This window comes from Camelus dromedarius, chromosome 13 (genome assembly GCF_036321535.1).
Source record: "Camelus dromedarius isolate mCamDro1 chromosome 13, mCamDro1.pat, whole genome shotgun sequence".
NCBI lineage: Eukaryota > Metazoa > Chordata > Mammalia > Artiodactyla > Camelidae > Camelus > Camelus dromedarius.
In genome coordinates, this window is record NC_087448.1 from 57,344,308 (window position 1) to 57,369,651 (window position 25,344).

General features: G+C 46.1%; 1 protein-coding gene across 1 annotated transcript in view; it reads left to right on the forward strand.

Annotated features, from left to right (window-relative positions):
• The first annotated feature begins 1,695 nt into the window (after window positions 1-1,695).
• Window positions 1,696-25,344, forward strand: part of SERPINE3 (serpin family E member 3) — a 28,724-nt gene continuing 5,075 nt past the window's right edge. Inside the window, exons 1-7 of the mRNA XM_031465969.2 lie at window positions 1,696-1,951; window positions 7,213-7,446; window positions 9,287-9,493; window positions 10,104-10,302; window positions 13,629-13,729; window positions 24,184-24,270; window positions 24,758-24,841. Coding sequence (XP_031321829.2) covers window positions 1,696-1,951; window positions 7,213-7,446; window positions 9,287-9,493; window positions 10,104-10,302; window positions 13,629-13,729; window positions 24,184-24,270; window positions 24,758-24,841 — 1,168 coding nt within the window. The remainder of the gene's footprint in view (window positions 1,952-7,212; window positions 7,447-9,286; window positions 9,494-10,103; window positions 10,303-13,628; window positions 13,730-24,183; window positions 24,271-24,757; window positions 24,842-25,344) is intronic.

Consider the following 25,344-nt stretch of genomic DNA (forward strand, 5'->3'; position numbering starts at 1 on the left):
CATTAGGTACCTGGTACCCAGCAAAAGCCCTGAGGGCAGAGTCATCAGTGAAATTCCTCAAAGTGACAAAGGGCTCGATGGGGGTTCCTTGCTGGTACAACCAGGTCACAAGCCTAAGAAGGCTTGACGGGTGTGGCTGGCTCCCTCCCCAGGGCCTGCTCTGTTTCAGATCTGGGCTTGGCTGGCCAGGCTGCGCTCCTTCTCCTGGCTCTCTGCAGGACCGCAGGCTCCAGGAATTTGGACCGAGTGGCAGAGACATCGCCGACAGAGACGGCAATTGCCAGCTTCCTCCCTATGCTGTCTTGTGATTCAAAGCAGATTCTGTTCCACTTTTTTAAAAGGGGAACACGTTAATGCTGGAGACCCACACAAACAGAAGCAAGCAAGGAAACTCCAACAGTCCCCTGCGAGAGTCCGTGAGTAAACAGCTCATCCGCAGTGTACCATGGCGGGACGTGGTCATGGGGAGTCCAGGGGCATGAAGGTCTGACTGCTGTGTCCCTGCAGGAGGGGACAGGAGCTTCCAGAGCACTGGGACTTGGTCATTTCCCAAAGGACCCTGGGCTGGGACCCGCTACCTCCAAACTCACACACAGAAAGACACCCACACCCATGCACATCCCCACCTTGTGATGCCAAGTCATCAAGCACTGCCTTTGTGCTTGGCTGCAGGAAGGAAGAGCTGGGGAAAAGAGGATGCTTTTCCATTTGGGACCCATCAACACCGTTGAGCCCAGGGGCTTTACTTGCGAACTTCTCCTTCTCAAATGACTTTGGACTGGGCCTCTCTCCCACTGGTCCTGCCTGATACCAAAGTCAGACAACTTAGCAGCAGTTGCTACAGGCTGCACATGTGGCCTAGACACTGAAAATACTTTTCACTTTGCCTTTCTATTCTTTGCCTTAATTTCCAGCTAATGCACTGTCTTCCTTGAAGGGGTACATTTCTGTAGTAGGAGCTATATTTATATCATTCTATTCTCTGTGAAAGCGTTCTTTTTTATGAGAATAATTCACATCACTAGAATTGATATTCTAGGTATGATTCGCTCATGGATCAATATTTTAATATGCATTTATATTCCTAATATTTCATGTACCACTAATAGGAGACCAGGACTGGAGTCACAGGCCTGTGTCTGTCCCCGTGTTTTCTTCACTGATCCACTGAGCTCTCTAAACCTCACCATCTCTACATTTGCAATATAATAGCAGCTACTCTGTAAGATTGTTGTAACAACTGAGAAAATATCAGGTCCTTTTTAACATAGTATGTGATTTGCTGTTACTATTATTACTACTACTGACAGACATGGCACAGCTGTGAGCTAGCTAAGTACCAAGAAAAATGAGTAACATGTACTTCTTACATTTCTTTTCCAACATAATGGTTTGCTTCAGGTCTGTCCAGAGCCTGGCCCAAGGTCACACATGCAGTAAGTGACAGAGGCAGGCCTAAAATCCAGGCCTTCCAATTCACAGTTTGGTTTTGCAGTGAGTAGTTTTCAGGGAGACATTACAAGATACAGTGAAGCATCGGGTGCAGGGCGGAAGCAGCGGGTAACAAACAAGACTGCCCATCACCTCCCTCCGCTGTGCCCAGGGCCTGCACACCCAGCCCCAGGCAGGGGCTCTCTGCAGGATGGACCAGCTTTTGCCTGACTTATATCTCTTCCCCGCTGAACTGCAGAAACCATGTGGCGTCTGCTGCTCACTCTCTTGCTCCTTCACGCCTGCCCCCCTGGAGGAGCCGGCGACCTCCGTGAGGACCTGATGTTGCTGAAGACCGGGCTTGCGCTTCGCCTCTACCACAGCTTGACTGCGGGCTGCAACCGAACCAACCTGGTGGTTTCCCCAGCCGGTGCACTCATCCCTCTGGAGATCCTGCAGTTTGGAGCCCAGGGGAACACTGGCCGGCAGCTGGCTGAGGCCCTGGGGTACACCGTCCAAGGTAAGAGGGCTGCCGCTCCCCCCACCCCGCTGCGCTGGCCCACTGCCCCGCTCACCCTCACCCTCGCTCACCCTCAGCCTCCTCTCCTCTCAGCTCCAGCTGCCTCAGAAGAGGGGTGGGGCAGGCAGGGAAAGCAGACCATAAGCAAGAATGCAGCCCAAGGCATTCAGACTCTGGATTGTTACTCTTGACGATTTTTAAGGCTCCCTTCTAACATCAGGGTTCAGGGCAATTTCTCAGTTGTTTTACAAGCCCTTTTGTAGTGTTTAGTAGGTGCCAGGAAGTGCTCGAAGCACTTTACAAATGTAATTCATTGTCACAACAACCATATTGAGGTGGGTCATAATCCTATCATCCCTGTTTTACAGATGAGCCCAGTTAGGCACAGAGAGCACAGGCAACTTGCCCAAGGTCACACAGCTAGTAGGCAGCAGAGCTGGGACTCAAGACCAATCTGCTGTCATAAATCTGTGACTTACTTCCAGTCAGTTCCATATCTACCAACACAGTTCTAGGATTATGTGCCTCAGAACAGCTCTGCCCACCCCCCCACCCCCTGAAAGGAACAGCTCTGCCAGCAGTGGCAGGAGTCTCATGAATGCTAGGTCAGCCACACCTGGCCCAAGGTCATGGCCTCTGGCTCAAGACCTGGCCTGGGTACCAACCTCCCAACTCCATACAAACACACTCATACACGTAACTTTCCTTCTCTATCTTAGACTAAGATGCCAGTAAAAAAAGGATGGGGGTTACAACTGTGTACATTAATACTTTTGAGAAAGCACAAGAACTAATATCAACACAGACACAGCAAGAGTTTCCTTTGAGCTGGAATCTTGAGCTGCCGAGTAAAGATGTGCACTCAAGACGTCAGGCTGCAAGGCACCAGCTGTGTTTCCTGTTCCCCTCCATCCATACCCTGTCCCCTGCCAAAGCAATTCTCATGATCCTGCTGGCCAACAGACAAATGTGTTTTCTTTCTGGAAATAACCGAAGACAAACATAAGCTATCTAGCTGTATTTTTCTCAGCAAGAATATCATGGAAACGCACGTATCCGTGGAGCTACTCTTCAGGCACGTTAGATCCAGTATGATGCTATCTATCAAGCACTTCCAGCTCCTGCTGTGCAGGCTGGTGCAACGCCAGGAACTCAGCAGCCAGATACACAGGGAAAACTCGGAACACAAGCAGCCCAGTCTCATAGGAACGATGCACACAGAAATACACTCCAACACAGTGCAGTTCAGTGTACTTATTTGAAATAAGTTAATACAGGCGAGGAAAGATTTATTCCACTGGCAGATCAGGAAGGAAGGAAACCTGACATCTGAGCTGGATCATGAAGAATAAACAGGGAAGAGGAGCAGGCATTTCGGCCTTAAAACAGATTCTCCTTAAAAACAGGATTAGGGGGAAAGTAAGAAATGCAAGTGTGGTCATCCTGCAGAGAAAGGGAACTGATGACAGTCAGTTCTCCGTTGTCAGATGCAGTCGTGGTATCTGGTTAACCAAACACGACAATTAACAGGGTTTCCATAGAGCCCATTCAAGAATTACCAAGTGTCCAGAATGCTGAATGGCCAAACTCTGTGGAACATACTCCCACCTTTTTTTTCTTACTCATAAACAGCTTCGATATTTTATGAAGCCACGGTTAATTATTACAAAGAGGAATGTGCTGCTTACAGAGTTCAAGTTAATAGAATACCCCTGTATTTTGTTTGCTCCAAAATCGCTCACAGAATCACGTGTGTGCTGCTTACAACACCCCCCCATAGTCACCACCTGCCCCGGACCAGTCTTTCTCTTACAAGTCAGGACAGAGCAGGAATATCAACCCACCTTCCAGGGGCTGGGGCACTGCTCCCGCCGATCAGCAGAGAGACCTAGCCAGGGCTGCAGTGGGACATGTCGGTACCGTCTTCTCACTGATGTCCAGCCGTCGCGTGACCACCAGCAGCTCTGCCAGAGTTCCCACCTGCTGGTCCTACAAGCTTGGCATGAGTTTCAGAACAGGCATCAGTGGTATCTCCCCAAATACCTTTGTTTTCACCACGTGAAACATACGATTCCCCAATGTTCCAGGTTCTAGGAATTTCCGTTGGTTTTTTTCAGGTAAATCAATAAAGAACACTTTACAGCGGGGGGGAGGGTATGCTCAGCGGTAGGGTGTGTGTTTAGCATGTCGGGTGTCCTGGGTTCAATCCCCAGTACCTATATTAAAAAAATTTTTTAAATAAATAAACCTAATTACCCCCCACCAAAAACAGAACACTTTACAACTTTCCCTTAAGCACAAGAACAATGCTGGGAACAGAGGCCTCAGAGGTGCAGGTGGCCTGGCCCCTGGGGAAGAATTCTGACTGATGGTGCATGTGGACTCACCTATACAGTCAGCAAGTCATCTAATCCTTATAGAAACCACATGCAATCACTAGGCCTCCATTAAAGTCCCAATTTTACAAAAGAGACAAGAGGGTAATGAATTGGCAAGACTCAGTTCACCCAATAGGCAAGTAGTGGAGCCAGGATGTAAGTTCCAGATTTTCTGACTCCAAATCCTGTGTTCTTTCCTCAGTGCCTCAGCCCCACCCTCAGCCATTGAGCAGTTGCAGAAATCACGACATAAGCACCTTGGCTTCCTATTTTTCACCAGACTCATCCTCATTACTCTCTCAGCCCAAGCAAACCCATTAGACACCATCCTAAACTTACCCCTCTTTAATCAGCATCATAGAGATGGTTCTCGCAGATTGAGAATTTTATACACATTAATCTTACAAAGTCAGAACCCCCCCACCCCTCCAGATTCAGCGTCACACTCAAGAAGTTCAGTTCAGCCAATGTATTGAAAAGGAAGGTGTCCTGCAGCAGGACTCAGGAAAATACCATTTCTTCTAGCACTCTCCTGCCCCTCTGCACCACCCCAGAGACCTCCAGTCAAACCCTCCCCACCTCCCCATACATTCCTGATCTCTTGCAGCCCTTCTGGTTTCCTTCCTGCTCGCTCATCATCCTGTTAGAGCCACCCAGCTCCTCCAGCAAGGAAGTTAGCTTTCTAGGAAGAGGTGGCGAGAGGAATTGAGACCACAGTTTCCAGGGCTGCGGGGCAGAGCAGTTTGTCACCGCTCACATCAGTCCCTTTTGCCCCATTACAGGCAAGACCAACCAGACCTAGGAAAAGCAGGCAATGCAGTGAAATAGGAGGCTTCATGAGGCTCTCCAGAGCAGGGGAGCAGAATGCTCCCAGCCCACCTGTCCATCATCTGGGGGATGGGTACAGGCGGTGAAACCCCACCCCCAACAACCAGGTGACGCTGAGCGAGTTTATTAATTTGTTTGAGCCCCAGCTCCCTCATCTATAAATGGGACCATAATTGCACTTAATTCACAGGGTTGTTGAAAGGATTAAATGTGATCATGCATGGAGAGCGTTTAGCACAGAGTCTGCGAACACTGTCGACCTTTAGTATTTTTCATTCTGATCATGTATATTCACTCCAGCCGCACTGAGAAAAGTTCTTCCAATGTGCAAATGGTAGGGACAAACCAGGCTCAGGTGGAGACAAGATTTCTCAAGCTATTTACTCTGCTTCTTAATGTGTCTGGCTAGGAGAGTGGCTGGTTCCCTGGGCCGGAGAGCGTGATAGGGCAGGAGAGCTCTGTGACCATCCCCTACGGTCACATGAACTAAGGACCACAGAAATGTCTCAGTTCACCCCCGTAGACAGTCTACATTCTCCAGGGACATGATTCTACAAGTACTTGTGACCTTCCTCAGTGGAGGAAAATCTGATGAGTATTTATTTTCATTCATTGCTTTGCTCTTAAAATAAAAGGCAAGCACTTGAGTTAGGCTGTAATTCATTATATATAAATACGTATCTTGAGTCCATTCTTTATAGTTGTAGATTCTAAGCAGCGGCTTTGGTAGTGACATTTTTGTGGAGTAAAATCTGCCCACACCTGCATTCTGCAGCCTGGGGGTTGGGAGCCCCAGTCGGGGTGTATTCTGGACACCTTCATCCCCAGAAGGACTTTGGCCTGGCAAGTCAGGGGTCGGAGGTCTGCTGTTGCCTCCTGGCCTGGCCTCTGTGACGTGAAGGATGGGCCATGGAGTGGACAGACTCACAAGCCAAGTCAGATTCACTCCACCTGGTGCCCTGGGAGAACCGAAGCAGTGAGCACAGGGCGGTGCAGGAAGAGGGGGCAAGGCCTGTGTCTCGCAGGGCAGATTTGTGGGCAGCCACAGGGTTGTGCCTAAGAGGAAAGAGAGGCGAGCGGGACAGGGGAAGGGGCATGTTCCAGAGGCCCTGCAGGGGAAGGGGTCCCGACTCCTGGAAAAGCCCAGCCTGCATGTGTCCGGAGGACACTGAGACAGTGACTCGCCAGTGGGCGAGAGGCCTCACTCCAGCTACAGATGCTCAGGGGAGAATAGAAGCCACAGTTGTGAACAATAGCATGAAAAAGAAATCTACTATTGATTGTGGAGAGAAGGAAGCCATCTCCTGTGTAAGCAGTAAACAAATAGGAGTCCAACTGCCGTCGTGGAAACTGTGGACTCTCTCAAATGCCTATTACTTCCTCAACATTCTTGCAGGGTCTTGCTGACATTAACAATGGGGGCTGTTGGCTCGGGTTTAGAAGGATGGGCGTTGGGGCATGGGAGGTGTTCTTCCCTTTGCTCTGTGTTCCTCACATTGAAAGCATAGTTCCAAAAAGAAGCCGCATCCAGATGCCTCTGGGGCTCATGACCTGCAGTTGTGGGAATGAATTTGAGGTCCTGTACAAGATACATTGACCATTCAACACCCCAGCCACCCTCCATCATTGTTACTCGCGACGTTCCCCGTCAGTCCGCTGGCGCTCTGAGTTCACGAAGCCCCCTGCGCAGCAGCCCCGTGGCTTTCCCGGCTCTCAGCTCTCTCTGCTTCCGCACCGCTCTGTGCCTCTGACTCAGGACATTCAGGAAGAACAACCTCTGGGGTGTTGGAGTGGTTTTCTCTTTGACTCAATCACAGTCTGATTTCTTCCCAATCGAGCATGGTTTCTTCCCCCTTAACTTTTAATCTATGGGCGCAGGCTAATTCCTGAGCAACTGAGCTATGACTTTGCCAGACCGACTGTTCATGGTGGGTGATCCTCAGGAAGCAAGAGTGGAGTAGCTGGGGTCCCATTTCCATGCCACGTGCAGACAGAGCTGAGGCCACCTCCTCTCTCCTCTCACCACTGTCTACTGATCCAACACCTTCTTCACAGACCCAAGGGTGAGAGAGCAGCTACGGGCTGTCTATGCCACGCTGCCCAACGCCGGCCCAGGCGCCAAGCTGGAGCTGGCCTGCACGCTCTATGTGCAGGTGGGAACGCCGCTGGCCCCCTGCTTCGTGGAGCAGGTCTCCCAGTGGGCCAACAGCAGCTTGGAGCCAGCCAACCTCAGGGAGCCCAATGGTACCACCATGCTGACCAACGGATGGGCCTCCAGGCAGCCCACAGGTAAAGGGGAAACATCCACTTTGATGAGACTAAGAAGGAAGGAGGGCCGGAAAGTCAGGTACCACCCACTACTTGTCAGAAGCCATGAGATGGGTACTTGAGCCACCCTCAACTGCAGCAGAAGTCTGTCCTCTCAGGAGACCCTACCCTTGAGTGAAGCAAGGCTCACCTTTGGTCCCCTTCTTCCCCGCCCCCACTGATACCTGCGTACACATGCGTGCACGCGCGCACACACACACACAGAAGGATGCTCTTCAGAGCCTCCCATCTCCAGTGGAGCCCTGGAGGCTTTATCCCATGCACTTGCCCTTCCAGGTGAGTTCCCAATGAACTCTGTTCTCATCTACAATGAACTTCCTGTGATAGCAAAATGCACCAGGAGCCCAAAAAGTGGTTTCTTGGGAATTTAGTGTAAGGACAGAATTCAAGGAAAAAAATTATACATAATATTATGTATAAAAAATTATACATAATAATAAGATGTTTAGGCCAGTGTTATAAGAAGACTTATAAACAACCTACCTGTCCAGCAATTAGGGATGATTCAATGAATTACAGCACCTGCATATCCTGCAGTTGTAATTATTATCAAAGATGATGAACAGTATTACCATTTACTGAGTGCTCAGTTTATTCATTTAGTACTCTTCTAAGTGCTCCACACATTACGCTCAGTGCCCCCTCACAGTAATCCTAAGAGGTAGGCACTACTATTGTCCCCATTTTACAGATAGAGAAACTGAGGCAGAGAGTTGGGCCTCCTGCCTGGCACCCAGAGAGCCAGGATTCTAACCCAGCAGTCTGTCTCTAGCATCCTTGACATACGAGAACAAAGATTATGCAGAAATAGGGAGAACGTTCAACACCCAATGTTTAAAAGGCAGAATAGGGAATATAGACTCTATGAATTGAGAACAATATGTGTGCGGACCAGAGTGCAGAGTTAAAATGCGGACATTAAGATCTCAGTTGATAAGGTGGTTTCCTCCTCTTTCAATTTCCCCGTTTCACAATGTCTTTCAATTTACTTAAAAACGTTTAGTTCCCTGTAGCAGCTTGTTTTACTGCCAAGATGCCCAAGGCCACAGTTAGCTGCTCTCAACCCTGGGGTGGCTTGTCCTTTAGGAAAGAGGGACAGTTAATGCTCCCAGAAGACCAGGGCCAGGCTGCCTGGGTTCAAATCCAAGGTTTCCATCCTGGGCAACTGAGCCTCTGCCACTCACAAGTGTGACCTTGGACAACCACTCTCGGTTCTTGGTGCCCCACCTACAAAACTGCGAACAACAACAGAACTGGTGAGAGGAGTTGGGGAGGGTTTAGGGTTTGCTAAAGCATTTAAAACAGAGTATGGGTTTATTAAATAAATAAAGAGCTGGGGCAACACTGCCCCTTGAGAGGTGGTCAGCCCGGGCTTCTCTCAGGAATAAAGCAGAATTTAAAGACAGAGCCCTGGACGTTGTTGTGGAAACAAAGGCTCTTCCGGGGATGAGGCCCAGCATTTGGGGCGATGGGGGTCGGGTGGGGCTGGGGAGTAACACTGGTCGGCATCGCCCATCACAGCACCCAATCCCACCCAGGGGCGTGCATGAGCAGTGCAGGCCTCATGCTTCCTGGGAAATAGCCCCAGCCGGAACCAGCCCGAACTAGTTGGAACCAGCCGAGCATGCCAACCTGTTAAGAAAAAAATAAGTGCACGGTCTCCAGCCCTAGCGCGTTACAAACGCTACAATTCCACAACGAACAGCACTAAGTAGCAAGCTACGAACCCAGCTCCGGGGCCGCCGCGGGGCCGCTGGGGTGCGCGCACAGGCCTCAGCATCGCGGCGCTCTCGCCCCGCAGGAGAGGACCCGGGCGCCTCCACGTGGGAGCGCGGCGGCGGCGGCGGCGGCGGGGCGTCTGCGCAGCTGCTGCTCGTCAGTACCATGTCCTTCCAAAGCGCTTGGCGGCACCGATTCTCCTCGGACACCCAGCTCCTGCCTTTCACCTGTGCCCAGGGCCTCGTCCTCCAGGTCCCCATGATGTACCAAATGGCCGAGGTCAACTACGGTGAGCCGCTTCCCCCGCCGGGCTGCCTAACGCAGAGGAACCCCGGAGCCGGGTGGGCGGGACGGGCGGGAGGAGGGGGAGACCCGCCTCTGCTTTTGGAGGGTGGGGCTGAGTTTCTCCGTGGTTCCTCTGCTGTGCGGTGTGCGGAGAAAGGGATGACCAGGGAGCGGGAGACCCTGGGGTCAGTGAGGGAGCACAAGGGGAAGAGAAACCCAGTTTCATGTCTGACACTGAGATAGTCTGAAACCAGAGAGGTTTGGACCGAGCCCCCTCCCCTGGCAGACACCCCCATAAAATGAACAGCCGCTTCACTGGTGCTGAGAAAGAATGGAAGGTTGGGAGTCCAGACTTGAAGTTTCTGTAGAGCATCTTCACCCAAAAGTGCCACTGGCCTGAAATACCAGGGGTCTGCCTGCACATCCTGCCTCATGTCACGCATCTCCGTCCATGAGTGAGCAGCACCCCCACCCTGGCTTCCTGAGAGTGAGAGGGACACCCTGTTAATGAAATGTATTGTTTCTAGTACTGTGAACTGGCCCTGCCAAGGGTCTGGTGTTTGGTTCCACCAGCTCCTGGGACAGAACTAATCCCCCATCCACTGACTCCCCAGGCCAGGTCCAGGACCCTGCGGGCCATCAGGTGCGGGTGCTGGAGCTGCCTTACCTGGGAAATGCGGCCAGTCTGCTCCTGGTGCTGCCACACGACAAAGACACCCCACTGAGCCACATTGAGCCCCACCTCACAGCCAGCACCATCCACGTCTGGACCGCCAGCCTGAAGAGAGCCAGGATGGACGTGTTCCTGCCTAGGTGAGCCGCTGCATCATCTTTACCGGGCGCTCTGCGGCCTGATCCAGTTGGCCAGGCCTGGACTAGAGAACCCAGGCGGTCTGACTCTAGGGTCTGTCCTCAAGCCACTGGGCCAGCTTGTCTAACATCCCCCTAGAGGGTAGGCCAAGGGGGAGTTACCCTAGAGTTTGGGTTCATTTCATAGTCACTGCTGACTCACTCATGATAGAGGCTGAAAGGAGCTCATTTCCTGGGGTTTTCTTGAGAGGAGATACTCTGCCTTCACTGGGCCAGACTGGAGCCCCCAGGCCTCCACTCCAGCCTCATGCAGCTCCCTGGGCGGGGAAAGAAGGGCAGTGCAGTTACCTTGAAGGAATGTGCCCTAAACTTGATCACATCCTAAGAGTACACCATCGTCATTTGTCAAAACCCAAGAGGCAAAATCGCTTATGCAGCTGAGCAAATATAGACATAATTCTGATCAGAAGGCAAATCAAGGCACAAAAAAATCAAGACTTTAAGTCCTTGTACTGAAAGTTTCATTCTTTCTAAATAAAGGGGAGCCTTTCTTTGTGAAAACCCAGTAGGTACAGATGCAAAACCCCAGTAGGTCAAAAAGCTAAACGATGATGCTGCTTTGCAAAGCTTATCACTTTCCAAAGGATTCTTCAGTGAACTTCTTTAAATGATAAGCTTCTCCGGTGCATCTGAAGTCAGAGTAAATTCATAATTAATTTGTAGACCAGCATTCAGCGAGGAAATCATATGTGGGCTCACTTTCAGTGTGTGGATTCTTCATGCTCCTTCCCACTGGCCACCTTGGCCTCCTCCGCTGACCAGGCTCTCTGCAGCGCTGAGCCAGAGGCCTTGGCTGTGCTCCCTGGAGGAGTTAAAAATAAGTCCAGGCACTGGAACAAAAACACACAAAGAGAGACCCAGTGAGTGAAGGGCCAAGGTCTAAAGTGGGATCTGGCATAGCCAGGGCAGAAGGTGAACTTAACTCTCAGTTAAAGCCTATCTCTCCAAACCAAACGTTTGGACCCCAAATCAAAGCCCAGAGACTGGCTATTTCAACAAATCTCTGTGGCATGGAGCAGAAGCTACCGTTATATTTGTTATATCTGAAAGAAGCTCAGCAAAGGAAGAAGAGCTTTCAAGGCTAAAAGTGGAGAGAGAATGCAGCCGGGTACAGGAATTGGCTACAGTCTTTCTGGGTGTTGGAGACAGATGGCTGGCCTCATTGGGAGCAGCTGATGTAAGGAAGAGACCCCTCCCCCCAGGAAGTGCCCAGCTCCACTGAGAACCCTCCGCTGGAGCTGATTCTGCCCTTAGAACTTGGAAAGCCTTGAGGAATGATCCTAAAACACTTTGGCCTTTATCCTCTATTTTATTAATATAATGTTTTACATTGATTGATTTTCCCATATTGACCCCACCTTGCATTCCTGGGATAAATCCCACTTGCTCATGGGGGGATTTGTATGTTGCTGGATTCAACTTGCTGGTATTTTATTGAGGATTTTTACATCTGTATTCCTAAGGGACACTGCTCTGTAATTTTCTTATGATATCACTGTCCAGTTTTGGTAAAGGGTGTCTTTTTTTAACTCAAGATATTTTTGTAGCATTTCTTCTGGACTGGCCTTCATAGCCATTCAAGAAAACAATCACTGTCATCTTTCATAGTCATACCTCGCTTTTACAGTTGTCTTTAATTGCTAACAATGATATTACCCTGATTTATTACCTACCGTAATCACCATACCTTAGCTTTGGCTTCAAACATACCTTAGCTCTTTCTCAACGTCACTGAGAAACAATAAAGCCACGGTGGCAACAATAAAGTACCCGAGCTGCAAGCTGCGCTGGGCATTGTTCTGAGCACCTTACAAGGATTGTTTCATTTAACTTTCACAAAGTTAAGAACAAAGTACTACTATTAGGCTTGTTTCACAAATGAGGAGACTGAGGCAGAGAGAAATAAAGTAACTCGTCCCAAGTCCCTAGTGAACATGAGGTTGAGCCAGCATCCAAACCTGGCACCGAATTCCCAAGGTCACGTTCATAACCACTATGTTTCAGCAATGAATTCTCAAAAGAGTGTGTTTTAAGGATTGAAGAAAATTTCAGAAAAGGCGGTCCAAAATTTTTTTGAGAAATAGCATTCTTAGAGAAAGCAGGTGCCTTTTTGGAAACACAAAGATTCAAAACACATTTATGAGAAAATCTGATACGTCTGTTGAAAATATTGGTCACATTGTCTTGAGTGGCAACGAAGACCTTTGCTATTAAACAACAGGTCTTGTGCAGTATTTTTGCTCTCCTGCAGGTTCTGCCTGGTTTCTAGAAAAGGCCATCCAGATTCCATTTTGAACTTTTTTATTTTCAAAGAAAAATAATGTCAGCAGTCCTGTTAAAAGGCCCCTTCAACAGTAAAATTTTAAATGCCTTGCCCTTGAAGACACGTGACACAATTGCTCTGCTGATTCTTCCTGCTCTCAGGACTTAGGAGGGAAAAATCAAAGCCTTAATTTGCATCCCTTCCCGGCTCTGCATCAAAGACCCACATGCAAACCTAAACATATGTCATATCAGGTATAAACATATTAAATGAGACACTCTGTTGATTGGCAATTAGTCAACAGCTTCTTTTCTGCACCTGCTTTGTGTGAGATGCCCCCAGGATGCGAGGTAGCAAAGTGTAGACGCCCAGAGCCCTGGCTGTGCCCTCGGTTCACCTCCCTTCGCGTCGTGCTCCGCCACGTTCCATGTCATCTTGGGCCATTTCTTCAGCTCTTGAAGCCTCCGTTGTTTTGTCTGTAAAATGAGAATAATAAGAACATAGTTATGTGAAGATGAAATGAGATCATCTGCATAAAACACTTGTCATCGCACCTAGCCCATGGCAAGCGCTCATTGCATAGGGACCAGGGTAGCCTCTCTTCCCCAGTAGTTTACAATATCATAAATAACAGTCATAGGAAGCAGAGTGTTCTGTACATCGAACGAGTAGAACAAAGTGTTTAATGGGGCTCTAAGAAACAAAGGTCACAGAACAGCTGGGGAAGAGGAGGAGGAACAATTGAACTGAGCTTTGAGGAAGGGACAGTCATTCAAAGTCAAGGGAGACCTGGCAGGAACAGCAGAAGCAAAGGTCCAGAGGTGGGAGAGAGCAGGTTAGTCAGGGGGGTTGGGGGTTCTGGAAGGAGCAATGACAGATAAATCCAGATATGAGCCTGGAGATCCCAGACTTTCAAATTAGGGGGTTTGGATGTCATGGGGTGTGTAGGGAAGTCTTTTGAGTGCAAAATTTAAATAAAAGTTGATGGTTTGTTTTTGTTTTTTAGGTTTAGGATCCAAAATCATTTCAACTTAAAACATATTTTATATTCTTGGGGCATCACCGATCTTTTTGATCCACTCAAGGCCAACTTGAAAGGAATTTCAGGTAACAAAAGTTCTTCTTCCAAACTTATTGGCATTGGGTTTGGGGCAGTTTTCTCATACACTGATCGAGGGGGGTCTCATCTATGGAGCCTTCCGTGGTAAACAGCCAGAGTTCATGTTGTTTAAAAGAATAGAGGAAGTGCTTTGCTTTATGTAAGAAGATGTTGCTTCTGATAATAGTCAAATTTGGGTTGGACTTTGTGGAGGAGGAGGTATTTCTTGAGACGTCTAAGCACCGTTTTCAGTTACCACCTTCAGAGTGAAATCAGTGACCACAGGACATGATATAACTTACCCCGCCTCTGCCCGCATGACCCGGAGCAAGACCAAGACATGGGGGCAGCAGAGCCCTGCATTCTGACCTCCCACTGTCAGGCCGGCTGCACACTGTCTGTTTCCTCCCTCCTCGCCCTCCCTCCCTCCTGATCCCTCCTCTGTCCTCTTCTCATGAGCTAACCTTGAACCCCTCCCTCATCCATCCAACTTCCTTTCTTCAAATTGCTCATCCATCGGTAACCTTGCCTTAAAATGTTCTCCCTCCCCGAGTCTATACTAAATTTCTTGGCTTATAGCAGATACGCGACTACTAATCACCAGGATCTGTGTTCACCCGGGGCCTGACAGAACTGACATCTAATGTTAAAAGAGAGTGAAATGCCAGACGTTATGTTCCCGAATCCTCTCTGGAGAGCTCCAAGGGCTCTGGTTTGTTTCTGCTCTGGGTAGTAGTCAGTTATCTGTACAAAGATGACCCTGGAGCAGGCATTGTCATTGGCCTTGATGCTTTTCGGTGCCTGGTGAGCTTTTGAATGCTAGAACCGTACAGCACAGATAAGTTTTCTACAGGTTTGCTCGGAATCTTCTTGCTTAAGCAATCACAGGGGAAAAAATGTGAGTTTGGTCCACAAGTCTTGGCTCGGGCTTTCGATGTGACCAGTTAGACTGCATGGCGAGTTACTTATTAAATAAAGCGCAGGAGGAAGGATCTATTCTAGATTGTTTATAGTCTGCCAGCTCTGAACTCATTGCCTAAACATGCAAAGAGATAAGCAAGGCCACAGTCAAGTTTGGGCAGAGTGCCCCCAAGGATGCCTGGCACACATTTATAGTCAATAAATATTGTTGACTTGGTTGAATGACTCAACCAGGAATGTTCCCTGGTGACACAGGCATAATCTGACGCTGCAGGGAAAAGAGGAAGACTAGAAAGAGTGAGAGAGTGAGAGGCAAGGAAAGAGCGAGGGATGAAGAACTGGCGTGTGTCTATCTTTAATAACGTGCAGAATCCAATCACGGTGTCTGTTTGTGACTCTGGGGCTCAGTTGTGCATTCCTGTTACTGATCGTGCTAGCTCAGAACTGCGGGGCCATTCTGACCTTTTCTTCCACACCACTACTTTCAAGTAACTACAGCCACACTGCACTGTGACTCACTGATTGTCCCTTCATAGTTCTTAAACCTCTCTGCCTGACGTCTTAGAAGTACATCCTAAAATGCGATCAATCCTATGTCCTCAAACAGGACTGAGCGCAACCCGCATCATGCAGCTCCCTGACTGGTAGACTTCTGAGGCCCAGAGCTCCCTTGACAAGACCTAACAAGCAACCTCTTTTAAAAAGAACCTTTTAAAATACCTAACCTCTTGTTTTATAATGCAGTCAAAGTCTACTTATATTTGCTCAGATTAGCAGAAATATAGGCTCATGAATCTGTCTTGTTAAATAATTATCAAGCAGTTACCATTTGCCAAGTAGGAAGCTTGTATGCATGTTTCCTAGTGATAAAACACATCTACCTTATGCTTTTCTCCCATAAAATTTTGCTCCTCTAATGCAGGGTTCACCAAATGATGGGCCACCACCTATTTTTATAAAGTTGTACTGAAACCTGGCCACTCCCCTTCATTTACAAATCATCCGTGGCTGCTTTCCTGCTATACAGACAGACTTGAGACATTGCAACAGACACCATATGGCCTGAATGGCAAAAATATTTAATATCTGGCCTTTTACAGATAGAGTTTGCCAACTAAAATATTGCTTTGCAGTGCCCTCCTTTAAACATAATCAAGAGAATAGTCACTTCTGTGCCTAAGTGGGCTGTTGACTTAATTCTGAAGACATGGCCACTGAATCTTTCTAACCAACAGTTTTATCGTTCCTCAAATGGAGTAGCCACCACCCACCTCACATCTTACTTGTGGAAATGAAATTCTTTATCATTTAGCAAAGCATCAGCAGAGAGCTTGTCAGAGAGGAAGAGATCAGAACATGCTGGTCTCCCTTCCTACAGTTAACAAGGGGTTACCAAGCAGTTTTGTACTATTGATGGAAACTCAGTAACTACAGGGAACATTTGGGCTTTTCTGTCCATTTGGTTCCAAAGCCCAGAATCATTTTATTCAGGTTCTTATTCCCTGTTTAAAAGTCACTCATCTCATCTTTCATAGCATCAAATTTTTTTTTTTTTTTTTTTTGGCTGCATGAAGAACTTGCTCAATATCCTTTCAAGGCCCAATTGAGCCCAGGGTATGATTTTTCTCCTTAGACAACCTTGACACTACATGTTACGAAACTTTTGAGAATGATTCCAGTTTCATTTACACTAGAGACACCAGCTAGACATACACTTCTTGAGCAGCCTCACTTCCTCTAGGATCAACAGGCTTTGATACAAACTCGTGCTTCCTAATCCAAGAAATATTCCTTGGGCACAACTTGAAACTTTGAAGAAACGATCTTATTCTTGATTTCTGTGAGTAGTTTCCAGTCTCTGCTCAGGAAAACCTACAAGCTCCCTGTTAGGATGAGTGAATGAGCAAAGCAGCCATAGTTGCTTGGCTGTGTACAGAAGTGAACTTGCGCCACACCAGATGGCTGGGCAGAGCTACAACAGGTCATCAAGGCTGCAACATAGGGCTTTCCTGCCTTCAGTCCCCTTCCCAAGAAGACCAGCTGGCAGATATCCATTGACAAGTCACCATTGTAGAAATCCCCTCACCGGGGTGAGAGTGAAGCACGCTCTGAAACACAGACACTGAGAAGCAGCACAACAGAAAGGAAGAGGAGTGGCTACACTCTGAGCACATCACCCCTCCTCCGGGCTGACGCAACACTGCACTGAGAGTGCCCCGGGTCTGCGGTTCCTCCAGTGGGAGACAAGAGCCAAGGTGGATGTCCAGCTCATTCAGTGTTGCAGGACACATCCTGGCAGGCCCACCCAGGTCTCACCCCATGGGGACCACTGAGGACCAGCTAGAGACGGAGAAGCGGGGCAAAGCTTACAGCAATCAGCTCCCAAACCACAGGAGACCATATTGCAGTGGCACCTGAGCAAAGACCCCGGCCAGCAGCAATGCCCATCTACCCCAGTGGCCCCATCTGCCCAGAGGGCTCAGTTGGCAGTTCTACGATTTGGGTCCCCAGTGAGTGGACCATACTCCCACCCCACCCAGGAGGGAAAGTAAGTTCACAGCCCCGCCCCACTGCCAAGCAGAGCCTCAAGTCCCACTTATCCGGGAAGCCTGGCCAGAAAACCAGACAGCCGAGAAGCCTATCCTACAGCCCTTCTTCGGCAAAGACCCAAGCCAACAGCCCTGCCCAACTGCTGAGCATAGCCCCTGGCACCACATAACCAGAGAACCTGAACAGTGACTTTGAGCAGCCTTGCAGCCCAACCCATGGTACCACCAAGCCATAGAACCCAGCCTGTGGTCCTGACCAGCCAATGGCACCGTCTAGTCAGGAAACACAGCCTGAGATCCCACCTGAGCAGGATTGATTGCAAAGCCCAGCCCATAGCTGCCCAATCATGGTATCCAATCAGTGGCACCATCCTGCCGAACGCAGCCTGCAAACTCACTCAACCAGAGGTGATTACAGAGCTAGCAGCCCAGCCTGACCATGAGACACAGCCAGAAGCCCCACTTGAACAGGGAGCTCATTCAGTGGCCTCACTTGAATGCATAGTCCAGCCAGCAGTCCTTCCCAACCGAAGAACCCAGCCAGCAGCAATCCCCACAACCTCAGGGCATATGCAGTGGTCGTGCCCAAATAGAGACCCTAATAGAAAGCCCCACCTGCCCACAAACGCTACCAGCTGCCTGGTGAAGCTCTTCCCCTGCCAAAGCAAACCTGTAAAGTCTGGAAGAGGAGACTGCTTACTTAAATGCATAGATACCAATGCAAGGACTGAGGATCATGAAAAAGTCAGGAAAACATGACACCACCAAAGGAAACAAATAAAGCTCCAACAACTGCCCTAAAGAAATGGACAGCTATGAACTGTCTGACAAAGAATTCTGAATAATCCTTTTAAAGAAGTTCAGTAATCTATAAGAACATACAGACAACTAAACAAAATTAGGAAAACAATGCACATATAAGAGTTCAGCAAAGAAATAGAAACCATCAAAATACCAAAGCAAAGCAAAGCAAAGCAAACCAAACCAGAAATCCTAAAACTGAAGAATACCATGACTGCACTGAAGATTAATAGAACGCTTCAACAGCAGACTTGACCAAGCAGGAAAAAATCAATGAACAAGAAGATAAGTCGTTTTAAAATTATCTAGCCAGAGGAGCAAAAAGAAAAAAGAATGAAAGAGTGAAGAAAGCCTATGGGAGTTGGGGACATCCATCAAAAGAAACAATACACAAATTATGGGAGTCCTCAAAGGAGCAAAGAAAGACAAAGGGATAGAAAGTCTATTTAAAGCAATATTGGCTGAAAACTCCCCAAACTTGGAGAGAGAGATGGGCATCCAGATTGATGAGGTACAAAGAACCCCAAATAGTTGAACCCAAAAAGGGCTACACTGAAACACATTATAATTAAATTGTCAGAAGTCAAAGAATTTTGAAAGCCTCAAGAGAGAAGAAATAAGTTACATACAAGGTAACCCCCAAAAGATAATCAGTGGATAGAAATCAACAACCTTGCAGACCAGGAGGGAGTGAGATATATTCAAAATATTGAAAGAAAAAAAATAGCCTAGAATACTATACTGGCAAAGCTGTCCTTCACAAATGAAGACGAGACAAAGACTCTCGCAAGCAGACAAAAGCTGCGGGAGTTCATCACCAATAGACCTACCTTATAAGATATGCTAAAGGAAGTTCTTCAAGCTGAAAGAGAAGAATGCTAATTAACACTGTGAAAACGTATGACTGGGTAAAAATCAGTGGTAATGGTAAATATATCATCAAAGTCAGATTCGCTAATATTGTAATGGTGACATGTAATTAGAACTAATCAATAAATTCAGTATAGTTGTTGCATACAAAATCAACATACAAATACAGGTTGTGTTTTTATACATTAACAAGTAACTATCTGAAAAAGAAGTAAAACAATCCCATTTACAAGTGTATCAAAACCAGTAAAGTACTTAGGAATAAATTTAACCCTGAGAGTGAAAGATCTCTACACTAAAAACTACAACACCTTGATGAAAGAAACTGAAGATCCAAATAAATGGAGAGATATCCTGTGTCCATGGATTGGAAGAATTAAATTGTTAAAATGTCTATACAACCCAAACCAGTCCTCAGATTCAATGCAATCCATATCAAAATTCCAATGGCATTTTTCACAGAAATAGAAAAAAAATCCTAAAATTTGTATGGAACCTCAGAAGACCCAGAATAGCCAAAGCAATCCTGAGAAAGAACAAAGATGAAGGCATCACACTTCCTGATTTCAAGCTATATTACAAAGCAGTAGTAACTGAAATAATAAGGTACTGGCATACAAACAGATACATAAACAAATGGGCCAGAACTGAGGCCCCAGAAATAAATCCATGCATTTACAGTCAACTAGTATTTGACAGGGAAGCCAAGAACACTCAGTGGGGAAAAGATAGTCTCTTCAATAAATGGTGTGGGGAAAACAGGATATTCACATGCAAAAGAATGAAACTGGACCTCTATCTTACACAACTCACAAAAATTAACTCAAAATGAATTAAAGACTTAACAATCTGAAACCATAAAACTCCTAGAGAAAAACATGGTGGAAGACTTCTTGCAAGTGGTCTTGGCAATGATTTTTTGGATATTACACCAAAGGTACAAACAAAGCAAAAATAAACAAGTGAAACTACATCAAACTAGAAAAAAACTTCTTCACAGCAAAAGAAATAACTGATAAAATGAAAAGGCAGCTTCCAGAATGGGAGAAAATATTTGCAAACTACGTATCTGTTAAGGGGTTAATGTCCAAAATATGTAAGTAACTCACACAACTCAATAGCAAACCATCATCATCATCCAATTAAAAAATGGGCAGAGGATCTGAATAGACATTTTTTCCAAAAAGATACTCAGATGGCCAACAGGTACATAAAAATGTGCTCAACATCACTAATTATCAGGGAAATGCACATCAAAACAATGAGATATCAGCTTACACGTACTAGAATGGCTATTACCAAAAAGAAATAACGAGTGTTGGAGAGGATGTGGAGAAAAGGGACCCCTTGTGTACTGTTGGTAGGAATGTAAATTGGTGCAGCCACTGTGAAAAAGAGTATGGTGGCTCCTCAAAAAATTAAAATAGAACCACCATCTGATCTGGCAATTTCACATCTGGTCATAAATCCAAAGAAAATGAAATCACTATGTCACAGAGATTTCTGCCCTTCATGTTCATGGTAGTATTATTTACAATAGCTAAGACATGGTAAAAAGCAGTGTCTACCAACAAGTGAATGGATAAAGAAGTTGCAGGACATACATATGTACACAATAAAATATTATTCAGTCATAAAAAAAGAAAATCCTGCCATTTGCAACATTATAGAAAAATTGAGTGCACTATACTAAGTGAAGAAAGTCAGAGAGAGAAAGACAAATACTGTATGATCTTACATATATGTGTAATCTAAAAAAACCAAACTCACAGAAACAAAGTGTACAATGGTGAGTGCCAGGAGTGGGGAGAATGGGTGAAGGTAGTTAATCGGTACAAACTTCCAGGTGTAAGATAAGTTCTGGGATGGAACGTATGGCATGGTGGCTATAGTTACCAATACTGTGTTGTATATTTGAAAGTTGCCAAGAGCGTAGATCTTAAAACACACACAAAAAACTGTATGCAAGGTGATAGACGTGTTAACTAATCTTATTGTAGTAATAATTTTGCGATATGTATACATGAAATCACATTGCACACCTTAAATGTACACAATATTATATATGTCAATTATATCTCAACAAAGCTGGGTTGGGGGTGGGGAGAAAGACAGGCGTGAGGAATGGGCTGGAGAAGAAGGATGGAGAAAGGAACTAACCACCTACTTTCAGAGGCCATTTCAGATTCCTTTCTATGCTGGGCTGGGTGCTTGCTATGTGACACATGCTCTCCATCTTTTACAACTAAGTGGTAAGAAGATGAGAAAGATAAACTAGAAACACATTCTGGTAATAACTTTTTAAAAGCCACTAATGTTGCCAGTAGTAATAATAACTGGGAAGACAAAAGACGCAGCAAATCATCATGTTTATCCTGCTTTATGAGAAGCCGAGGATGAAATGTGGGGATAGGGATTTACATTTTGCAGACCTTACATTTACACTATGTCATGTTATGAAGACTCTTAAACCTTTTGAGTAACGGCCAACCACATACAAAGGATGATGGTCTCTAACAACGGAGAGGGGCACTGAAACAGTTGTTTGGATGAAACTTGCCAAAGACCCGTCTGTGCTGTCCCCTGTGACCCCACAGACACCATCCAGCAGTTCCTTACAAGTGAAAGCAGATTAAAGAACATGAAGGCAGCTGTTTTTATGGGGAAATGTAACAAATGTACAGTGTGAGGAGTGTCTAGTATCCATTCATCCAGGATTTACTGAACACGTATGTTTAGCAAGCATTATTAAGTATTTTAAATGCATAATACAGCTTCTGCCTTCTGGGAGCTAACAACCTAAAAAGGAAGGTTGAGATGTCAATACGTGTAGATGTTATGGAAGAAGGAGTGGAGAGTATGCCAGGATGGAGGGTAGGAAGAATTTTACTCGTGTGCTTTGGATATTGCAATACAGGAGCAAAAGAGTTTATATTGTGGGAAAGGCGGCTAGTTTCCCAAAGTATGTTCCCCAGAATGCCAACCTGGTCAATTTAGAAACTGGAGATAGTGTGGGTGGTTTCACGGTTAAACACTACGTATTACAGTCCTCCTGTAGAGATTCACTGTGAACGTTAGCAAATTACCAGCTCTAGGAAGTCTACTATTCACAGCAAAAGCACGAAACTATTCAACCTGCAGTTCCCATTTTAATGAATCACGGAACCCTTTTGACAGAATAGCACCTATAAACAACCTTGGGAACTTCGTATGGCCCTTTAATGGCACTAAACAGCTGCCAGCACTGCAGAAGAGGATGAGCCCAAAGCCAAGAGAATCCCTTTGTGCCTGGCCTCCCCTAGGCTTAGTTTCATTAGTTGCTTAAATTTCCAGAGCTGCTTAACAAAAGTAAGCAAACAGGCATCTGTAATACACACGATCAAGCAAGAAGAAAAACCCAAACCCACAGAGGACTCCTGAATCCTTATTTTGATCACAAATGCCGGCCTTCTGAAATGTTAACTCTTCCCAGAGATAAAATGTATGAGAGCCGTGGGTGCCGGGGCACAGCAGGCTGTGGGTCTTGGCCTGTGGCTGTGCAAACATGAAAGTGCGTTATTGGACCACGCCTGGACGGTGATGGAGAAAAGCTATTTAAATGAAACTTCAGTTGCAGTTTCAAGAAATTGAAGTAGCCAAGTGCATCTAACCAAAGACTCATTCCTAACAACCAGTTGGTCCCATTTCCACATTGTGCCAGGGTGCCTGGACTCTAACACAAACCCGTTTACTATAATTTAGCTGCTTATTTCATTAACATGTATTTAAAATGCTCAGATACCATACTAGATAGTAATAAAGTCACAGATTAGTAAAACCTTCTCATGACCATCAAGCCACCACTCGTTATACACAAAATTCTTCCTTCTTTCAGTGGTGCATTTCAGTTTGCTCAATGAGCTAGTGAGCCGGGCTAGTATTAATTACAGAGAAACTTGTTTCTTTTCTAAAAGATCCTACAGAAAAAGACCAACTGCAAAAAGAAATCAGATTCTGCACTGGTTTCAGGACAAGTGATGCCAAGTGAACGTTTCCATTGAATTTCCCCTTCCTCTGGCCCTTGTCTGGTCCCCTTCACTGATACTGGAAAGTAACTGTTCCTTACAGCGAACACAGCCGACTCACAATTTCCTGTGTGCGCCTTATTTACAAGCTGGATGAAATGCTGCGTGTTCTGTACTCTGCTGGTCTTATTCTCTCACAACATTCATTTGCCATCGCCTTGTATGGACATGAAAAATGCAAAACAAGTTAAAAGTTAGCCTAAGATGAAACAAAGCCCCCTTAAAATACAACACATACATCAAAATGATTAAGACTCGTGCCACAGCCCCCTTTCCAGTGGTGTGCCAGAGGTGACCAGACACACTTTTGAAAGGTGGTTGCGTTGGTGTAGAAGGGTGGGTGGAAATAGGCACTGCACTGTCAGAAAACCTGCATGTGCCCGACTGCCTCTTGTCAGGTGACCTCACGGGACTTAATAGCGCACTCAAAAGTGAGAGGGTTGGACTGAACGATTTCTAAAGTTGCTTCTCATTCTAAAGATTCTGACTTTCATTCTTTATCGTGTCATCAAGTACCATTTCACTCTGAAGAGTTATTTAAAAACGATGGCCAAATTACAAAAATCTGTCAGTTCCTCTAACGTTATCACTCAGATTCCTATTTGCTAAGTTTATAGTATCTTTGAAATTGTTGGCACCCTTTTATAGTTCTAACCTCATGTTTTCTTTGCAGAGTCTAGCCCGTGAGGCGAGGTAGCTGCATAACTGATACACTGTTGGTAAACAACGCAATCATGAGGCATGAGACATTTTTCATACACTGCCTTTTAAAGCCTGTAGTAAAAACCTGTGACTGTCATTTAAAAGTGGCTCTTAAAATGCAGCCCAAGAAGGCATTCAAGGGAGATCATCGCAGAAGCTTGCTGAATGTGCCTATTTCCTGGGCTCCAGAATCTGCACTTAACAGATACTCTGGCAATTCTTACACCATGGACATTTTAGAAATACTGACAAAAAGATTTCAATAGCAACTAGAAAATATTTTTGAAAATTAACTACTGAAAAAGTGGGGCACAGCTCTGAGTATTAGTTTGAGGGGGACTATTTTAGATAATTTACCAAATCTGAGGATTTGACAGTTGCATAAAATATTGCACCTTAAAAATTTCCCAGACGAATCTCTTCCTGGCTGTACAGTAAGCAGCATGTGAGACTGTAACTAAGAAAAGTCCGTTCTCTACAAAATGTACTCAAATCCTTAAACTAAATGCACCAGAAATGCAAATAAGTCATCACATTTTTGTCTCCTGGGTCTAGGCCAAGATGGCTTTTATGTTTCTGAAGCGATCCACAAAGCCAAGATCGAGGTTTCAGAGGAAGGCGCCAAGGCAGCTGCGGCTACAGGTATGTCCGTACCAGGGCGTCAGCAGTACTGCTCACCCGCATCTGCCTTTGTTAGATTTACCTGGTCAGTCTCCACACTTCTAAACCTTCCCACTAAAACCCCAAGTCCACACGTGGTAGAGCATTTTTTAAAAAGCAATGTTAACAAAGTTTTTGAAAAATGATGGGAGAAGAGAGCCATTTTGACAGGAGCTGTACCATGACCCCGTGAACAAGGAATAGAGTCGTTCTGAAAATCACCTTTGGTATGGAATTTATTCCATGAAGTATTTTGAAAATAGGACACAGGGTTGGCTAGGCGGTGTCTTTTCTCTCTAACTTTCCCATTTACACTCCATCATAACACTAAACAATGAGGTATCACTAGGATGCTTTTATTTCTTCAAAAATCAAGGGATATAAGTGACTTCGTGTCCAGTTTCAATAGTGACTTTTCCTCAAATGAATAGAAAATACAGTATGATTCTATTCTTTATCGTTCCTGCAGCTCTGTTGTTACTGAAAAGGTCTCGGATTCCTGTTTTTAAAGCAGATCGGCCATTCATCTTTTTCCTGAGAGAACCCAACACAGGTATTACAGTATTTTTGATAGAATTCAGATAAATTAAATATTTATCCACATCTCTCTATAGCAACAAGGGTTCGTTTGTCCAGCGTAGCCTAGAACAATAAGCATTCCTTCTAGCTGGTTTCTCTGGTGCTTCAAAAGCTCCCCAGTTGCTACGTCGTCTATCCCGAGAGAGGGGAGTAATTCCTAACTACAGCGGGAACTACATCCTCTGTGGCTTTTTTGCCTTTTCTCTCAGCCCATTTGTAGTTGATGCAGATCTTTAAAAATCCAGGTTTCTACTCCTGGGGAGACTCAGAACAATCATGAAACTAAAATAAGTAATAATCTTGACCTTTTTTCCCCTGTTGTTGCCTAGCTTTCTTGGCATCATAGGATAAAAGAGTTCCTTCAGGCCACCGGAGGGCCCAAATAGGCCTGACTCTCAGCACCCCGAGTATCCTAGGGAATGCACCTGCATTTCTACAGTTTTTTTCTGTTGATCTTTCTCAAGCTTGTGGAAACTA